We start from the raw sequence: 18,347 nt of genomic DNA, 5'->3' as shown, positions 1-18,347 counted from the left end.
ATCGTAGGTGCGGGCTCGAAGGTTGTCGCTGCCATAGCTGAATAGAATACCAGGCCTTGAGTTGCCCTCTTTTTAACTTTTATTACTTTTCGATTTAAAGCTTTCGTTACTGCAGGCTTTCATCTTCTAGGTTCTTTCGGTAAAGTCACGTAGAATGGAAATAATAAAATAATAAAAATAAAACATAAAATAATAATTCTCACAACACTTTTTATATTTTAATACTATGTTTTAAACTTGTTCGTGAACAATATATCTTTATTTACTTGGTTTACTTTGTTTAGCAATGCGTTTTTGTCGAATTTTTATTCTTGACAAATCTAGCCGAGTTAACATGCCAACGTTAGACCAACGTTGTTGTACGTATCGAAGTTGAATTTCTTTACAGGATTACAGTGATAGTGGAACAACGTACGGTGGTTCTGCGGTGGCTAGGAGATGTTAACTACCTCGCCTGGTATACAGGGGGCAGTGGGTTCGATCCCAGACCCTGACTTCTGCTGTATATTTGGAGTTTGCATGTTCTCCCTGTGATCGCGTGGATTTTTCTCCGGGTGCTCCGGGTTTTCCCTCGAAATTTAGAATATTCGTGCCTTCAGAGCATTTGGCTGCTATAAATGCCACGTGATGAGTCACTTCATTGGGCTATCATCATTTGTCGGCAGGCCGCTTCTGAAAACGAGCTATACAGCTTAGTGGGCCTAACCTGTTTAACACGTGGCAGGCTTTCGCGACCAATATCATCCATAATAGAGGTTTTTTTTTGTTTAGAGCGCGTAAATATATTAATGTGTCGTTAAAACCCGCCACCACCCGACACAGCCAACTAGTAAGTAAGGGTTGTCACGTAAACAGAACTCGTCACAAATACAGCACACCGGTGTGTTTGAGAGCTTATGGAATGGCCTAACCTGGTAAAAAAAATTGTTTATATCATGGGACCTCCTTTTCCAGTACCAAAATATGATAATAGGTTTTCCCCTTTTTTATGGCAACAAAACTGGTGTCAAGATGTTAAAACACCAAACTGAAACCTTTTACAAGGAATTTTCAAAGAATGCATATATTATCAGAGTACGTTTTTGTTTGCATTTTGACCACAAGTATTGTGGTTAATGCAGACATGATTCCTTGTAAAATGTTTCAGTTTGGTGTTTTAACATCTTAACACCTGTTTTGTTGCCATAAAAAAGGGGAAAACCTATTCTCAAAATTGTTTATAATTTAGTTTACAGTGGAAGCAACGTTCAACAAACACACGTCCCTGTCATAGGAATGTGGAATTTACACAAATAGCTTGTGATAAAATCACATTAGCACCCACTCGTTTAAGTTATAACTCACTTTTAGTGCATACTGTATACTGTTTTTGTTAATTGTATCGATACCAAACTTAAACACGAGATGGAAATCACGCCCAACTTACTCAATACCAGAGCTTTGCCGCCACGTGTTGAAGTCGCTCGCGATTGGTCCAAACGTTGTCAGCCGCTCATTGTTTACATCACGTGACAGCCGCTGTCATCGGTAATGTAAAAAAAATCACTATATACATACTTAATCGTTGTTATCTTCTTAGATATAAAATAAACATTGCAATGTTTGACATGAAGGCTTTAAATATTTTGTCCTGATCAAATTATTGTTTTCTCCCTTCATACCACCAGCAAACGTTTACTCAAGATCTTGCATTCTTGGCACAAACAGATTTTCCTAACAGCTTATCCTTTCTCGAACGCACGTTGTTTAATTGATTATACGGATGTAATCACGCCTCCTTACCAGGAATGTAGCAATGCATTGAGACATCATCGACTAATATTGATTTTTGTTTACGATCGTCATGATACATGTCCATGTTTTACTGATGCGTGTATATTTCATACATATACATGCATCAGTATGTATATGAATGAAATTATGTTTACAAGCACTGTGAAAAAAATTGTTACTGTACTGTACTTAAATTGGGTTCTGCGTCGAGTTATTTGGCACATTCATTTTGTGTGAATGCTTCCAGCAGCGGATACACAAAGGGCTGATAAATCATTACCATCGTCAAATCAACCGATGTCTACGTGCACATCCACCCACCATCAACACTAGATGGTGCCAACCCAAACTACTGTCGAGAAAAGAAACACTCAATCCATGTCTTGATATCACTAATCATCAGTTCGTGTGAAGCTGCTTGGTGGATTGTTACATCGCAGCTAGGGTCGTGAGGTGTCACAGTGGCTTTGGGTGAATGTCCAGCAGTGGATAGACCATGGCTGAAGTTTACGGCATTGGTGAAACCATCAAACGCATCAGAACATCAACAAGCCGATGTACATGCCTTCAAAAATGGAACTTTAAAGACGCAAGCCACAGTGATTGTGGCAATGCAACTCTAAATGTGGACCACATAGTAAACCACTTTTGCCTGCGCTCCTGCAATGGTAGGAGGAACAGCTAAACTACACCAACGCTATCCTAGCTAGCAGAACTCTACATTGGCATTTAGCTCCAAAACATATTGCCATACGGAAGAATCGAATAGAATCCAGCGGTTGGAATGACAACAATGGCTGTAAATCATTACCAGCATCATTACAATCTGTTTCGTCTTTTTACATCAACATACACGCATCAACCACCACCACATGTAGCCAACCTTCTCACTACTACTACAGTAAAACAATACATCCAATTCATTATATCACTAATCAGTCCGTGTGGAGGCGATAGGTGTATTATATTATTACATCGCATCTAGCTAGGGTCGTGAGAGGTCATGGTGTCTTTGGGTGAACATCATCTAGCAGTGGATTGACCATGGCTCTTGATGATGCACATGCTGATTGCCACAACTCTCATTTCCAATTGACAACATCTGGTCCGTGAAGATGAAGTCTCCTTTTACCAGCAGTGGGATGACGAAGGGGGGCTGTAAATCATTACCACCATCACCATCATCATTGTAAATATTGTGAGTTTATTCCTCCAATACACCGGTATGCTGAAGTAGTAACTGATTGGCACCTTTTGTTTACTTGACAAACATTACTAATTGATTGTGTCGGGTGGTGGCGGGTTAACATCTCGCACGGTGATGAGATGTTAACTACCTCGCCTGGTATACAGGAGATCGTGGATTCGATCCCGACCCTCTCACGCCTGTTGTATATTTGGAGTTTGCGTGTCTCTCCCTCTCTCCTCACCGGGGTCGCGTGGATTTCCCCCTCCGCTTTTCTCCCTCCACATTTAGACTCAACATTACGCCTTAACGAATATTTGGGCCTATGTCCCTTTCCACATAACGATAAGGCCACTCCGTTTGAGCTCTATACATTTCGTGGCACCAAAGTCGCTTCCGAAAGAGAGCTACATAGCTCAGTGGCCCTTAACAACACAAAAAAAAACCTTTATTACGGACCCATCATCACACGAACCCTTTGTCTCTGTGCATCCCAGCCCATCAACCACCACCAAATCCCACGTGCCCCCCCATCTGCTTTACAGCAATCAAAACACAATTCCAAGTCGCTCGCTTCTGATTGGCCACTGCCGCACGCTGCTCGCCCTCCTCTCTCGTCGCCGATTGGCCGGGTGGGTCGCGCACGTGGGAGGGGTAGGGGGGGCGAGGCCCCGCCTCCTCTCTCGCCGCTGATTGGCCGGACTGGTCGCGCACGTGGGGTGGGGGCGAGGTCCCACCTCCTTCCTCGCCGCCGATTGGCCGGACGGGTCGCGCACGTGGGGTGGGGGGGGGAGCGAGGCCCCGCCTCCTTTCTCGCGTCAAAATAAACCCAGGCGCTGCTGCTGCAACCATCATCATCAGCTGTTGTTGTGCCTACTTACCTAGCTAGCCACTTACCTACCTACCTAGCCCTGTGACCACGCAGTGGTTGCTAGAGCAAGCTAGCAGTAGAGACACAGAGATATACACGGAGTGAGAGAGAGAGATAATTCTATTGTGTCTGCGTCTCTTCGCCTCTCTGCGGTCTTCCGCGGGTTCTCGCGATCGCCGTGTGGTTTTTTGTTTGTTATTTTTTAGTTTTTTTTCTTCGCCACGTTCGTTGTCGTCCTCCGACATCGTCTCTCCCGCAATCCATCCTCATTTCTCCCCCCTGCGTCGCTTGCCTTTTCTGTTGCGAGGTGTGCGCGGGATAGGAGCTCGCAAACTCTGTCATAGTCTTAACAGCAGCACTACCCACCACCACCACCAACAACATCAACAACCCTTCCTCCTTTTGTCGTCCCAGTAAGTATCAAATGCTGTGCAGCAGGAACAACGAGTTTGTTGACGGTGTGTGCACGTACGTAGCGCCAATGTCGTCGTCTTCCCCCCCCCCCCTTTGTGAATAATCTTCTGCGTGTGGTTTGTGTCTTCTTTGTTGTGTTGTGTCCCCTTTGTGAAGGTGGACAAATGCGTCTTGGTTCTCTCCTGCCTTTGTGTGGTGTGTTTTGTGTCTCTTTGCGCATTGTGAGTACTGTATATCCGTTGCTACGTACGTGTGTGTGTGTCTATCCCCGTATGTCTTGTGTTTGTGTCTATGTACACGTGTTTTATTTGTGTCTGCGTGTGTTTAATCGGTACGTTGTCCTGGTGTGTGTGTGTCCTGGTGTGTGTTTTCTCTGTGTGGCGATGTGTCTGTGTCTTTGTTTCTGTCTGGTTGTGGTGTATGTCCTGGTGTGGGTCTGTATGTCATGGAGTGTCTGTGTGTGTTACTATCTGTGTATGTCATGGTGTGTCTGTGTGTGTTACTGTCTGTGTCATGGTGTCTGGGTGTGTTACTGTCTTTGTGTGTCACGGTGTCTCCTGGTTGTGTCTGTGTCCTGGTATGGTTGGGTGTGTGTGTGTATCCTGCTGTTTTCTCTGTGGCGATCTGTCTGTCTTTGTTTCTGTCTTTTTGTGTCTCCATTGTCTTTGTGTCATGGTGTCTGGTTGTTGTGTATGTCCTGGTGTCTGTGTATGACATGGTGTCTGTTTGTGTGTGTCCTGGTGTGTCTGTCTGGGTGTGTTTTAGTGTGTGTGTCTGGGTGTATTACTGTCTGTGTCACGGTGTGTTTGGTTGTCTTTGTCCTGGTGTGTCTGGGTGTGTGTTACTGTCTGTGTCTGGTTGTGTCTGTGTCCTGGTATGTCACGGTGTCTGTGATTGTGTCTGTCCTGGTGTGTCTGTGTGTCTGGGTGTGTTACTGTCTGTGTCACGGTGTCTGTGTGTGTGTGTCTGGGTGTATTACTGTCTTTGTGTCACGGTGTGTTTGGTGTGTCTGTGTGTGTTACTGTCTAATGTGGTTATACCGCATTCTGTTCGCATAACCCCCCAACTCGAGACGTGTGCGCCGTGTATTGCCGCAGATGCTGTCAACAACACACACAGACTTGGCAGTGTTACGGCCCTATGCAGTGTCCACATGCGTGTTTATGTCGATTTGATTTTAATAAATTGCCTTTGTCACGGTTGTTCAAAGCTTTTGTGTGTGTGTGTGTGCGTTTGATTCTACACCAACACAGATATTTTTGTTTGTGTGTTTTATTTACTAAAGAATGGCCATTAAAGTTGTATTTTGCTGTTCATGTCCACGGTGTGTGTGTGGTTTTAAATCTGAATGTTAAGTTGTTGTTGTGGTTTGTAAATTGTACAGCGTCGTGTTCTTCTGTTTTTAATTACTGTACAGTGACGTAACGTGTGGTTTTGTGTGTGAGTGTTTAGCATTTCTGTTGAGTTTGTATTCGTGAATGTTGTTTTGTGTTTCGGTGTGTAAGTCTGATCCTTGTAATGATTGTTTACTGTAGTTATAACCTTTTTGATGTGTGTTGCTACACGTGGTGTTATCCTTATATTGCGCTGTCTGCTATAGTTTATACCTCGTAACACGTCTCCTTTGTGTCGTCTTATCCTTTGTAGTGATTGTGTTGCGATGTTTGTGTCGCTCTGTCGTGTGTATATCTCCTGTATTGTGTCTCTTGCTGTGGCTTTTGTATAAAAAATTGTGTTTGCGCATTGTTCACCATTTACCACGTTCCGATACGAGGTGTAGGGGTACAGTCTAAACACTTTCATAACAACGCCACACGAACATTATCATTATCTCCACCACGATTACTTTAATAGGTTAATATAATCATGCAGATGGGTTGTGTGATAATAAAAATAGTTGATGCTGTGTTCGTGTGCCCGTTGTAGCAACGTGGCCCTGTGCACGGTTACTGTACGTGACCACACGTGTTTGTCGATGTGGCTTGTATCATGTATGTGCCTTTGTTGTGTGTGTCTGTGTCTCTGCCATCTCTATCGCCCCTGTCACCCAAGCCCATCGTCTAGCAGTGGATTGATCAAGAGCTGCGAATTATTTATCGCACGTCTACTGTACATCAATCTGCTACATTTGTTTTGTTTTTATGACACACGTGGCCACAGTACGTGTGTGTTGTGTCTTTATGTGTGTGTTGTGTGTCTTTGTGTGTGTGTTTATGGGGAGCGGTAGTGTAGCGGTTAGCGCGCTGCGCTATGAACCCGGAGACACGGGTTCGATTCCCGCTCACGGCCAACACCAGTGACGATTATCTGAACCGGTCCTGGGCCCCCCCCCCTAGGTCGACTCGGCCTGAAATGAGTACCTGGTGCGGTGTGTAAACATCGCCACTGGGGAGACAAAGGCGGTCGGGCGTGGCGCTGGCCACCCACCCCCTCGTGTACCGTTCTGGCCTTCATAGGTGCTCGCTAACAGCACTTGCCCCTACAGTCTGTTAAGGCTATATGGGGGATCTTTATCTGTGTGTGTGCACCTAGCCTGCCATGAATGTTATGGTAAACATCGCTTAGTTGCGAATGGCAAGCCGTGTATGTATGTGTCCGTGTGAATGTAATTGTGTGGTTCATATCGTGCCAAATCCATAGGGTTAACCCCGTATTCTTGTACAGGGAAGTTGAGTTTTCAGGTCCATATTGGCAACAAAAATAAACTCTCTTATTCGGTTGTGTTTCTCTCCTTGTGATGGGACTTTATATGATGAACGTTGATATTTATAAGTGGCACGGGGTGACCAATAAGGTCTAAATTGGTCTGTGATAACATAGGGCACCGATACGGGATTGACAGGTAATTATGTTTGGTGTCTACCTAATGGCTGTGTTACCTACGCATGTGTGTGCACGTGTAAATATCAATGTCTGCGTGTGTTTCTACTGCGTATGACTTGCACGGCGTGTCTGTACTGCATGTGTATATCCACGTGGTTATTTGCGTATGGGGGTGTCTCCCTGTGTGTACGTGTTCGGTCTTGTCTGTAACACCCCCATCAATCACCACCACCACCATCGGTCCGCATGTCTACGTGATCCTTGTACCTGCCCGCTCACACCGCCACGACATTCGATAACAACTATTATATTTGGAAGGGCATGAACGTAAGCGGCAGCAGTATTTATATTTTACAGTACATCACGTTGGAGACGGTGGCTCTAGTAACGCACAGATATAAGTAGATAAAAGTACAAAACAATGCCCGATACTGGGTAGTGGCGCATGGTGTAGTATTACATGCGCCCCGCATTAAATCCGCGGCACAAAATAGGAATTTGGCCATTAGATGGTTTGGCTTCGGCAAATCCGATTTAAAAACACGATTTGTGTACAAAAACAAAGCGCAGTTGTAGCGCCTCCTAGTGGCGGCAGGGGTTACGTGATGCCACTTACAGACGGTCTGAAGGATGCTGTCAACTTGGTAGGCGTCAACTTAAAACACATTCCTGCTGCGGAGGGAGCTGGTAGCAACACGTTGGGTTGCTCGGTCAATGGCCTGCAGGATCAAATGCGGCGTGGTGTATTCCGCAAATATGCCCGACTGAGGGCGGGCACAAGCCGGCGTGAGTAGGTGAAACGTTGAGTACTCCTAGGTTTTTTTCGGTAAAGTCACGTAGGTAAAAATAATAATAATAAAAATAATAGAAAATAATAATAGAAATAAAATATTAAATATTTTATTTGATAAAAATAATAGAAAATAATAATAGGAATAAAATAAGATTTATTTTATTTCTATTATTATTTTTATTATTATTATTTATTTATTACCTACCTGACTTTACCGAAAAAACCTAAGAGTTATGAATCCTTGCAGTCACGAAAGCTTCAAATCTAGAAACGTTGAGTTTTTTATAAGGGCACCACTGGGGTGACCAGCCCCTCCCTCTCCGACGGACGGACACAATAATCCCCTGTGGGCTGGTGTAACCAGGAGGTTCCTACCAGTAATTTTCGTCAATAGAGCTGGTCATGAAAGTAGCAAAATCTTCTAGGCGACATTTCGGGCAATGGTCTTTTATGTATGTGCCATAAAGTAGGTCCATCGCCTGAAACGTCGCCTGGTATTATACCCTTTTCGGGCAGTGTTGTTGACGATTATGAGTTTGCTATTTCTGCTTGTGCACCGATAGCCATGCGGTATCACCAATATAGTTTGCAACTTAGACGTGTGTGTAATATATAGTTATGTGTAAGTTGATTTACACGTTCATAAAGTCGTATTTGTGTAACCGGGTGAGAGAAACTCTACGTAGACCAGGATGAGTCGTTTTAAAGTAAGCTTCTGGTGATTTGGAAAATTCTAATTAGATAAAATAATACAGAGTGATGAATCATTTGTCTCTTTCACATTGTTGCTTAGCTAATTTCTCGCTTGTACAGGTTTGGTGCCGGTCGGTGGCTCAAAACTAATTATAAATATTACGCGTGTGTGAACTCTCTCCCACGTTCCAAGCAATGTCTAGTGGTTTGCATAAGCAGTAATTTCCATAATTTGTTTTCCAAGTAACGTAAATTAAATTATAATACTGTATGCTGCTACGTGCATGCTAATAGAGCCAACTAAAACTGCAGACGAAAAAAACCCCAGTACAAAACTAGGCAGTCTTTACAAATATATCTTCACATAATGGAAACCTTCGATTTAAAGCTTTCGTGATTGCAGGGATTCATCTTCTTGGTTCTTTCGGTAAAGTCACGTAGAAGGGAAATAATAAAATAATAAAAAGAAAACATTAAATAATATAGTAAAATATAATAATATCAGATTTTTTTTATTTTTATATTTCCCTTCTACGTGACTTTACCGAAATAACCAAGAAGATAATGGAAACCATCGGAGGATGTGGGTGAATTGGTTATGAAATGCAAATGTGCAGCCCATCAATTGCATTGTGACGTCACTGCTGGCAGGAAAGGGGCTCCCACTAGACGGCGCTCCAGGGTGTTTGGCCTACTCTTCCATCGCACTCGATTGCCCAGTCGATTGTGTTGTTGTACCCAGGTGCGCAGCTGGCAGAACAAGAATACTAGGGGATTTAAGGGGGGGGAATGTCCATCGCATAAGCTGCCATACCTGGAGATTGACTTTTCCACACCCGGCACTCCACGTCCAGTATTCATCTCACTATAGCTGTGGCTACTCGATTCGGGTGCCTCTTCATCTGCCAGCGAATTCATCAAACATCTTCAGTGACATTGGACCCTGATTATAATCTTACAAATCATTTCAAACGTGCCTATAGCCCTCTCATTGGCCAGATAAGATTACTAGAATTAACGAGGCTATTTCGATAGATTGTCCCTCTTGGGGGTCTTTCTGTAAACGGTGTCTGTTCACTGACAATATAAAATGTGTATATATTTTTTTACTGTACCGAGCGGTGGCTGTACATCCAATGAATTATAAAAGAAAACACAGACGCACAATAGAAGATTCCACGTGCGGTTGGGCCTTTCTGAAAGAGACGCCTTCGTGTATTGTCTGGTTTGTTGACCTTTGGTTTTGTTTGTTTGTTGTACTAACACGGGAGTGGCACGTGGGTTGAGTGTGTCCGTCTGCTGTGGAAACTTGAATAGGCCTTCTTTTGTCCACTTGCTGCCAGTGCTAGCTGTTGCAGGTGCAGACTTTATAATGATCATCATTGTCACCATGAAATCAACAGCAGGTTTTTTTTTTATCTCCATGGTGTAGTATGGTTAAATAACCCCACCACAAGGCATGGAGAGGCCCTCATCCAGCACTGGCTTAACCAAGGGCCGACAATTATTTTGAACACTTCCCGACATTGCGAGATGAGTATTGCATACTGCTCAATTGCAGATGAATTGGTTGAATTCGTTTTTTGCAGATTATGACCTTTGACCAAATCGGAATCTTTATTTATATGGGAGGAAGCCAATGAGCTATGAAGCTCTTTGGCACAAATGTCCAGTATGGGCAGATCAGCAAGTTACAACAGCAACATCACTTGGGATGTTGTTGTACCCTTGGCCATGAAATCTTGGAAGCGGAGCAGGTTTGAGCCTGCACGGCCAACCATTGGGTGTCGTAGGCGTTGTGGGCAGTAGAGGGCACTGCAACAAATGTCATTGAAATTCCCTTCACCCAACCCGCACTGATCAGTGTGGTGAATTATGGGCTTTATTTTTGTTACAAAAATGTAATATATTCTGTAATTTTTTTATTTTTAAATAAGTGCTGTATTACACGTGTGCATGCATTTACATCAGTGCCAGACTATTTAAATTAGGATGTAGACTAATGAGCCAGATCTCCTGATGGCGTCTCGCATAATATTGTTTGATTATGCTAATGTGGTTGTCTACAATATTCAAATTTGGCATTTGGTCTGTGTATCTCAACTCCAGTCTTCCAAGATGCTCCCACACAGTCTACCCTTTTGTGATTTAGAAATGTATTTTTTTTAAATTAATACGTAAATTAAATCGCCACACACACATCTGATGGCTGGAAATCGCGGGGAGCTGCCGCAGAGGTTTGCGATGACTGGAGTTGAGAAACTGATCTATGGCACTCGTGCACTTTGCAGCCCAGTGGCTTTTACACAAATAAAAAAAACATTACTTTACAACAGCTGGTGTGTTGGTTTAACGCAAAGATTACTTGGCAGGCTGAATCTGGAATGGAACCTTGGCAACCACGTGAACAGACAGGTTCAATAGCTTGCATGCTCACTTGACACTTGCAAAATGTAAACGTCGCCGTGCTGTTGTGCTATGGATAGAGTGACTGAGACTTGTCATAGGAATGTGGAATTTCCACTGCCAGTGGAGATTAATTCCACCCCACACTCATTTTGGTTGCAAGTACTTTGCAAATTAAAATTTTCTCCCATTTTATAAATGTGCTGTCGATGTCACGTCATGAGATGTATGTAACCTTCCACTTGGGACTTTCACAGTGATCAGCACAACACCTCGTATCAAAAAACGCCCAGGAAGGAGATGTCATAGAACTTCTGTGATATTACATTTTACATGCCTTGGAAAAGGGTGTTTGTCACCCCCTATTCAATTGCTAAATGGCCCCGTGATTTCATTTTTTGTCGACAGGTACCGGCAGACTCGTGCAGCTGATCCAAACTGCCGAGCAGAAGGAGCGAGCGGGTGCGAGAGCTATTGAGCAGCGAGCCGCCCGGGCGAGCGAGAAGGAAAGGAGGAGAAGGAGGAAGAGGGACCTTCGTGGTGGAAAGAGAGCAAGTGAGCGAGAGAGAGGGAGCCGCTGCGGCTCTAAAGTTGGGACCGGGAGCAGCCAGCCTGCCCGCGCGCGCGCCGCCAGGGGAGAAGGTGACGGAGCGACCCTGGCACCATGGTGAAGCTCAGCAAGTCCAAGACCTTCCAGGCGTACCTGACCAATTGCCACCGCAAGTACAGCTGTGTGCACTGCCGCGCCCACCTGGCCAACCACGACGAGCTCATCTCCAAGGTGAGAGGGGCGCACATGTCACACGCCACGCACCATGCGACCGCCACGGGGAGTGGCCACGCCACAGCGTCCGAACGCATTGTGAAGGTGGCTCGGAACGCGTGCCGTGTTATCCGCGCCCTCGCGGAATTGGCCACACCACTGCGCACCACGCACTGTGCGTTGGAGAGGCGGCCTCAACGTATATCGCACACCGTGCAGACGAATGAAGCCTGTACTTTATACAACACCGTGCAGCATGCAGAGCCAGCCTTAATTTGCACCATTTATCTTACACCGTGGATAGTTAGCCTCCACACACGATATATCACGCACCATGGAAAACGAGTCTCAACGCACACCACGTGTCATATATCCAGCCTCGAGAAACACCGTACATCACATACCACGGATGGTGAGCCTAGAAAGACACACCATCACACACTATGGATAGTGAGCCTGCACACAAAGCAAAGATCCCCCTTGTAGCCTTAACAGGCTTGGGGAAAGTGCTGTTAGTGAGCACCTAATGAAGGCCGGCATGGTACGTGAATGGATGGGTGATCGGCACCATGCCTGACCACCTCTGTTTCCCCAGTGGCTATGTTTACACATTGAACGAGGTACTCATTTAAGGCTGCATCAACTTAGGGGAGAGCCGGGACGGGTTCAGACAATTGTCACTGGTGTTGGCCATGAGCGGTTATCGAACTCGGGTCGCCCGGCTCGTCACGCAGCGCGCTAACCGCTTCATCGCTCTCACACTTTTCAGTGGCAGCCTCAACATACACCATACATTACACCACTCGGAGTAATGCACAGCGACGAGGTCACAGCATGAACGACCTGGCTCAACGTTTTGTCATGTGTCGCACATGGAGCGCTCTCTTCAACACCTCCGATTTAGCACGGTTGGCTATGTACGGTGCGAAAGAAGCTCAACATACATACAACACACATCATACGTCATGCAGATCCAACCTCGTCACACACCACGCACATCCAACTTCAACACACACACACCATACACCATGGACAGCCATACACCACACCTCATGCTTTCGGCCTGTACCAAATGCACCACACGCACACGAGTACACACCACGTGCTACAGGGATCCAACTTTCACACCTCGCTCACCGCACATATCACACACCTCACTACCAATGGTGCTCGGATATTTTATATTTTTCTCTTATCACCGTCTCCTCCTTATCTGTTCAATGTGTACTGTCGTGCCACCCATCTCAAGCCTGTCTACTGTCTCTTCACATTCATCTTTTATTCATATGCACACCTTGTTCTCTCTCTCTCTCATTCCATCTCAGTGTTTTTTTATTATTATTATATAATTTTAATCTCATTTACATCAATCGCGCGATGTCGTTCCTTGCCTCTCGCCCTGCAATGAATTCACCCCCACATATCCCGTCCCTTGCCTCGCTCGGCCCTGCCGCACTTCAAATTCAGGCCAGCGTCTCCCACCTTCCCTCCCTGTCTGGCTCTCTCAAGCTTCCAGAAAGAAAGAAAAAAACTCTATCGGTGCTGAGAAATTAATGCCAAAAACACAAGCCTGAACATTCTGTACATTTACCAAATACAGGTCGCAGAAGTGGACCGGGTTGTGTGTGCGTGTGGTTTTTTTTTGGTCTGGGCAGTTAGGAAATTTGGCTTCCTTTTTATTTTATTGTTTACGTCTGCCTGATTTTTTTTTTCTCTTTTTCGGACATGCACCGCTAAGTAAATCGGCAGGAAATGAGCAGAACAATGTAATGACGTGCATTGTCTGCCCTGTGCTGGTTGTTGTTGTTTTTTATCGTTATTAAGGCTAGGGATAGCTACCATGGCGTCATGGTTCACGCACTGCACTTGCAATCCAGAGGTAGCCTGCTGTTCGGTTTGATCGTTTCAAATGCCGCGCCGGGAGGTGGTCTCAAGTTCAATTCATCCCTCCCCATCTCTGCCCATCGATCGGCATGTCGTATATGTGGTGGGGTAAAGTGTGGGTCCTCCCACGGTCATCCGAGACGGTCTGGCCAGTGTGCGCAAGTTCGTCAAAATTCCATCTCTAGACGGGGCCCTCTAGAGCCATCCTCTGGTGGAGGTCCTTCCGCCAACAGTGGCGTGATTGAGCAATAGCAGGGCTGCACCTTTACCTCTTATTTTAACGCATGGGGGTTTTCTCTGAAGCCGCCAGGAGTATTGTCGTCAGCGGCGGTGGCCCCATCGATCTGCTGCTGGTCAGCGCTGGGACAAGTACGAGAATGCGGTGTGTTCTTTTAAATGGGGCCGCGCGCTTGCGAAACAAAAAGGGGATCGCGTTTGGCCCGTACCGAGTTGGCGTGTGTTGATTATACCATTGGTCGACCTGCGCCGGTTTGGAAGCCGGCGAGGGCCTGTTGAGATGCAGCACCGCTCCTGTTTGTCAAACGGGTTCTTCTGGCTCCGATCTCTCTCTGGGTCACGGTCAAGTTTGTTTTGAGGAATCGGACACTGTTCACGGAATAGATTCTCTAGAGGTCGGGTGGTTGACCTTGCCAGCGATTTAATGACTTTTCTTAATGAAGGGTCATGATGCGATTCAAGAATTGATTATTGTTTTTTTTATTAACGGTGTGGTGAATGGTCGTGCCTATAGTGGCTGAAGGGGTCAAGTGAACCCATTGCCTACAATGAGTTGATGAACAGTGATTTGTACACGCACGATTCAATGCGTGCAATGTTAGCTTAAGCATTAATGTTAATTGATTAATTTACACTCTGTTCCTAATGTATTGCAATTTAGTCATAGATCACGTGACTTCTGTGTGGCCACCCCAATTCTGAATCCCTCCCCTCTCCCCGCCTCCTGTGAAAACGCACTCTGCTCCGTGTAGAAGCGTCGAGGCCCCTTATTTGGCCTCCTCCTCCCTCTTCTCCATCTCTCCTGACCCCTTTGCTTCCATTTTTCCATTAAATTTTCCCCTTAATTACCATTCTTTCTCTTCCCTCTCCCGCACCTTTCTGCATATATGCCCCTTCTCGTGGTGTGGCCGCAGGTACAACGTTGCTGTTATAATTACTCTAATAATGATCGTTTCAAGCCTCTTGTCATTCCACTACTTGAGGAAGTGGGCATAGCTTGGGAGTTGTTTCACCATAATTCACCATCCTGATCTGTGCAGGGCGTTGAGCGGAGGACTTAAAAGTGGTTCCGATATCACTCGCCACTGATGTTAGTCTTGGCCAGCAATGGAATTTAGGTCGCTGGGTTTATAGCCCAGTGTGCCAACCACTGCCTCTGTTCCACCCATGTATATTTTTACACCACTGTAAATTCTATCCCTACCCTAACGGTGAAAAGTATGTTCACGTACCGAATCTGGACCCCGAGTCTTAATCATGGTCCATATCATTACCACGCTCCTGGTAAACAATGATGCATTTCTCATTGGTCCGCTCCCTGTCTCTTATCCTATTACCCCAGCCACCCTCCCATCAATCCGCTCTCTCTCTCAGACTCCTGGGTAATAAACTCTGGTGTCTGATCTTGTTGTACTTTACCCACCCTGAACTTATAACGTCACGCATGGCTCGGCGGTAAACAATGTATTTTATTGATGTCTGTTGACATGTGCTCTGACGTGAGCAGTGGAAACTATAAAGTTATATTATTGCGTATGTCAATTTAGCTGGCCTATCCTCTGAAAGGTACATAATGCTAATAATTAAACACATTTTTACAGAGGAAAGCATCGCTGAGTCTCAAGACTCGATTTCAGGAGGGCCCTTCATTGGGATATTTGGACGTTTCCATTTCTAATTAATGTTTGGCTTCATGCGGGAGAAACCTGGAGAAGTCTGAGAAACCCCACCACGCATATAAATATGTAATTATTAATTTAATATAGCGTCGTTCATGCAAATTGCATCTGTAACATTTGCTAAGTAGAAACCACAAACAAGCTGCCAGGCGGTGAGCTGGTGCCAACAATTGTTCTGCAGTTCTTTCCATATATAGTTCAATATGTTTTCAGTCAATAGGTGTTGATACATGTGTGAAGGAACCGGTGCACTCGTCGAAAACCCACCCGTGCGAGGGGGCAACACCCTATCCCATAGGGGAATAGACCGATCATATCGGCACGGCCATGTCCTGGCCACTCCTCTCAGCCCCACGCCTATAGCGCCTGGCAAGCCCTGGTTCAAGTTCATTTATTAGGTATAGCCCTGTGAGCCATTCGGCTCTTGAATCGGGTGTAACCGCAACAAAAGAAACATGAACAAAAAATATCTTAAAGTGAATATGTGACTAAGTGCAAACAGAAAATCCAAGAAAAGACAGCAAAATTTTGCAGAAAAAAATCGCCGTACACCAACACTGTGCAAAAATCCCAATGGAATGCAAGACAAACAACCAACAACAACCACAAGACAACTTAAATTAAGGCCATCAGTCTAACTCTGTACTACAACAAACAAACATGGCTAAACCAATACACTTTTCGAAATCACCAAAATAAAGCCATGAAAGCAATGAGAAACGGTGATCATAGGAACTGTGACGGAATTTTCACAATAAATGGCATAAACCACATGTACTACCAAAACCCTACAGCCATAGCTGGCTGCATGAGTCACTCCACAACAGTGGTGATGGTGGCCGCCCATCGTCTGCCTCCGAGAGCCGACGACATTGGGCTCATTGGGGCCTATGCAGCCGTAGCTGCCGCCCGCGGTGGGGGTAAATAAATAATGAACTGAGTAGTGTACTTGCCACACTTGGCCCGGTGTGCCGAGCCACGCGTGTCACGTACACCGCCAGCGTTTATTGGAGCAGCGGCCACAGCAGCAGCAGCAGCAGTGTGAAAAGATGCGGCTCGTTTAAATATTCATGGCTCGGGGAGTGGGGAGGGAGGGCTCCCTCGCACGCACACAGGCCTGCCGCCAGGATCTTCTTCTTCTCCTGTCCGTGCCGGCGTGTGTGTGGTGGGTTGTGGCGAACTCTGCCGCCCATCCACCCTCCGTCCCTTAGCTCTCCCCCCCCCCCATCTCGCCGAGCAGACGTGACTACGGTAAATTTCGATTTAAAGCTTTCGTGACTGCAGGGATTCAGCTTCTTGGTTCTTTCGGTAAAGTCACGTAGAAGGGAAATAATAATAAAAAAACATAATAAAATAATACAGGTCTGTCGGAAAGACAGTGTCATTCAGCCTGTCTGTCCGACAGACCTGTTCTTCACCTGAGGACGGCTGCTTGCGTTGTGGCCGAAACGTCGTGAGAATTATTTTATTATGTTTTATTTTTATTATTTTATTATTTCCCTTCTACGTGACTTTACCGAAAGAACCAAGAAGGTGACTACGGAAATTAAACTTTTTTGCAACACCGCGAATGTCCCATCGTCACATCCCCAGCTTTGCAAAGCACGTTCGATCCGTGAACCATAACCACACAACTGAACTTTCCCAAACCCTCAACTGTCGGGCTTGCCAAAGAAGATTCTGTCTCTGACTCGTAACTTTGCGTGGTAGTGTACCACCGTCACCTTCCCGACTCCTCCAAACAGAATTCGTTCCCTCTGAATCATTGCTATAAGAATATTCGGTTTCTGAAGTATTGATTTTCCCACTGGTTGTCTCTCATCATGCCTCCTGGCATCACCACCAGCTGTCCCGTTTGTCCAGGCAGATTTACCTCGATGAACCATCGCTACCATCGAGAATCTCCTACCCACGTCTCGCCAGCTCTCAAGTTCGCGAGGAGATGTGGCTAATTGAACCCTCGCTACACCGAGAGTCATCTCAACACGAAGCAGAACCCTGTGCAGGTTTCGGGGAGGGAAGTAACACAAATCCCTTGACAGACATGCATCAGAATACAGGCATTCAGGGTGACCTGCAGCGAAATCGATAGGGAGAGATCCAGAGAGGTGGACGATGAGAGGGACATAAAAAAGGGAGGTATAATGACGAGACGGACACATGGATATAGAGACACACAGACATGAAGGGAAGGAAATGGTGGGAGACGCCAAGAGAGACACACAGACAAATGGAGAGGTACATACCAACACAAAGAGACTAGGACAGAGACACGACGTGAAAAATAGGCCAAGAGACTTGCAGAGCTGCAGCGAGAGACTGACGCAAGGCCACAGAGAGCCACAGAAACAGGGGGAGAGACCCAGAAGGAGGCATGATGAGAGACAAACACAGATCGTTTTGAAAGCCCCCTGAACAAGCACAGACCCTGTGCTTTGTGGCACGTTGCACAAGCGTGGAGAGGCGGCGCTGGCTTCACTGAACCGTCCGCTCCACAACGAATCAAAGCCGACTCGAATTGGAAAACGATCCTTCCCATGCCCCTCCTTTCGCCACCACCCTCCTTCTGCTTTGCACCCCCCACCCCCCCCCAACATCACTGAGTTTGACCAGCCAGCCGATTGGTTTGCCTACGTGGGGCGATGCGCCCGTCGCTCGTCACGTTGCGGTGGTCACATTACGATCGTGCGACCGACACGCAAGATGCTTCACAGCTGCGGTAGCAGATGTGGATTAGGGGGCCCCCCCCCCCACGTGTGTTTCGTCATTCATCGTTGCTCGTGGTTCATCGATCCAGTCGATACATTTTTTTATTTTAAATGTGA

General features: G+C 45.9%; 1 protein-coding gene across 2 annotated transcripts in view; it reads left to right on the top strand.

Annotated features, from left to right (window-relative positions):
- Positions 1–3,794: 3,794 nt before the first annotated feature.
- Positions 3,795–18,347, top strand: part of LOC144730978 (protein yippee-like 1) — a 51,778-nt gene continuing 37,225 nt past the window's right edge. Inside the window, exons 1-2 of one of the 2 annotated variants that reach the window (XM_078611887.1) lie at positions 3,795–4,243; positions 11,368–11,740. In XM_078611887.1, the coding sequence (XP_078468013.1) occupies positions 11,624–11,740 (117 nt within the window). In that variant the 5' untranslated portion in view covers positions 3,795–4,243; positions 11,368–11,623. Of the gene's footprint in view, positions 4,299–11,367; positions 11,741–18,347 lie in introns of both variants that reach the window. The other variant, XM_078611888.1, reaches the window with a different exon arrangement.

The sequence above is a fragment of the Lampetra planeri genome, chromosome 37 (genome assembly GCF_965212315.1).
Source record: "Lampetra planeri chromosome 37, kcLamPlan1.2.h2, whole genome shotgun sequence".
NCBI lineage: Eukaryota > Metazoa > Chordata > Hyperoartia > Petromyzontiformes > Petromyzontidae > Lampetra > Lampetra planeri.
Note: the sequence above shows the minus strand (reverse complement) of the source record. Positions and strands in the feature narration are given on the sequence as shown.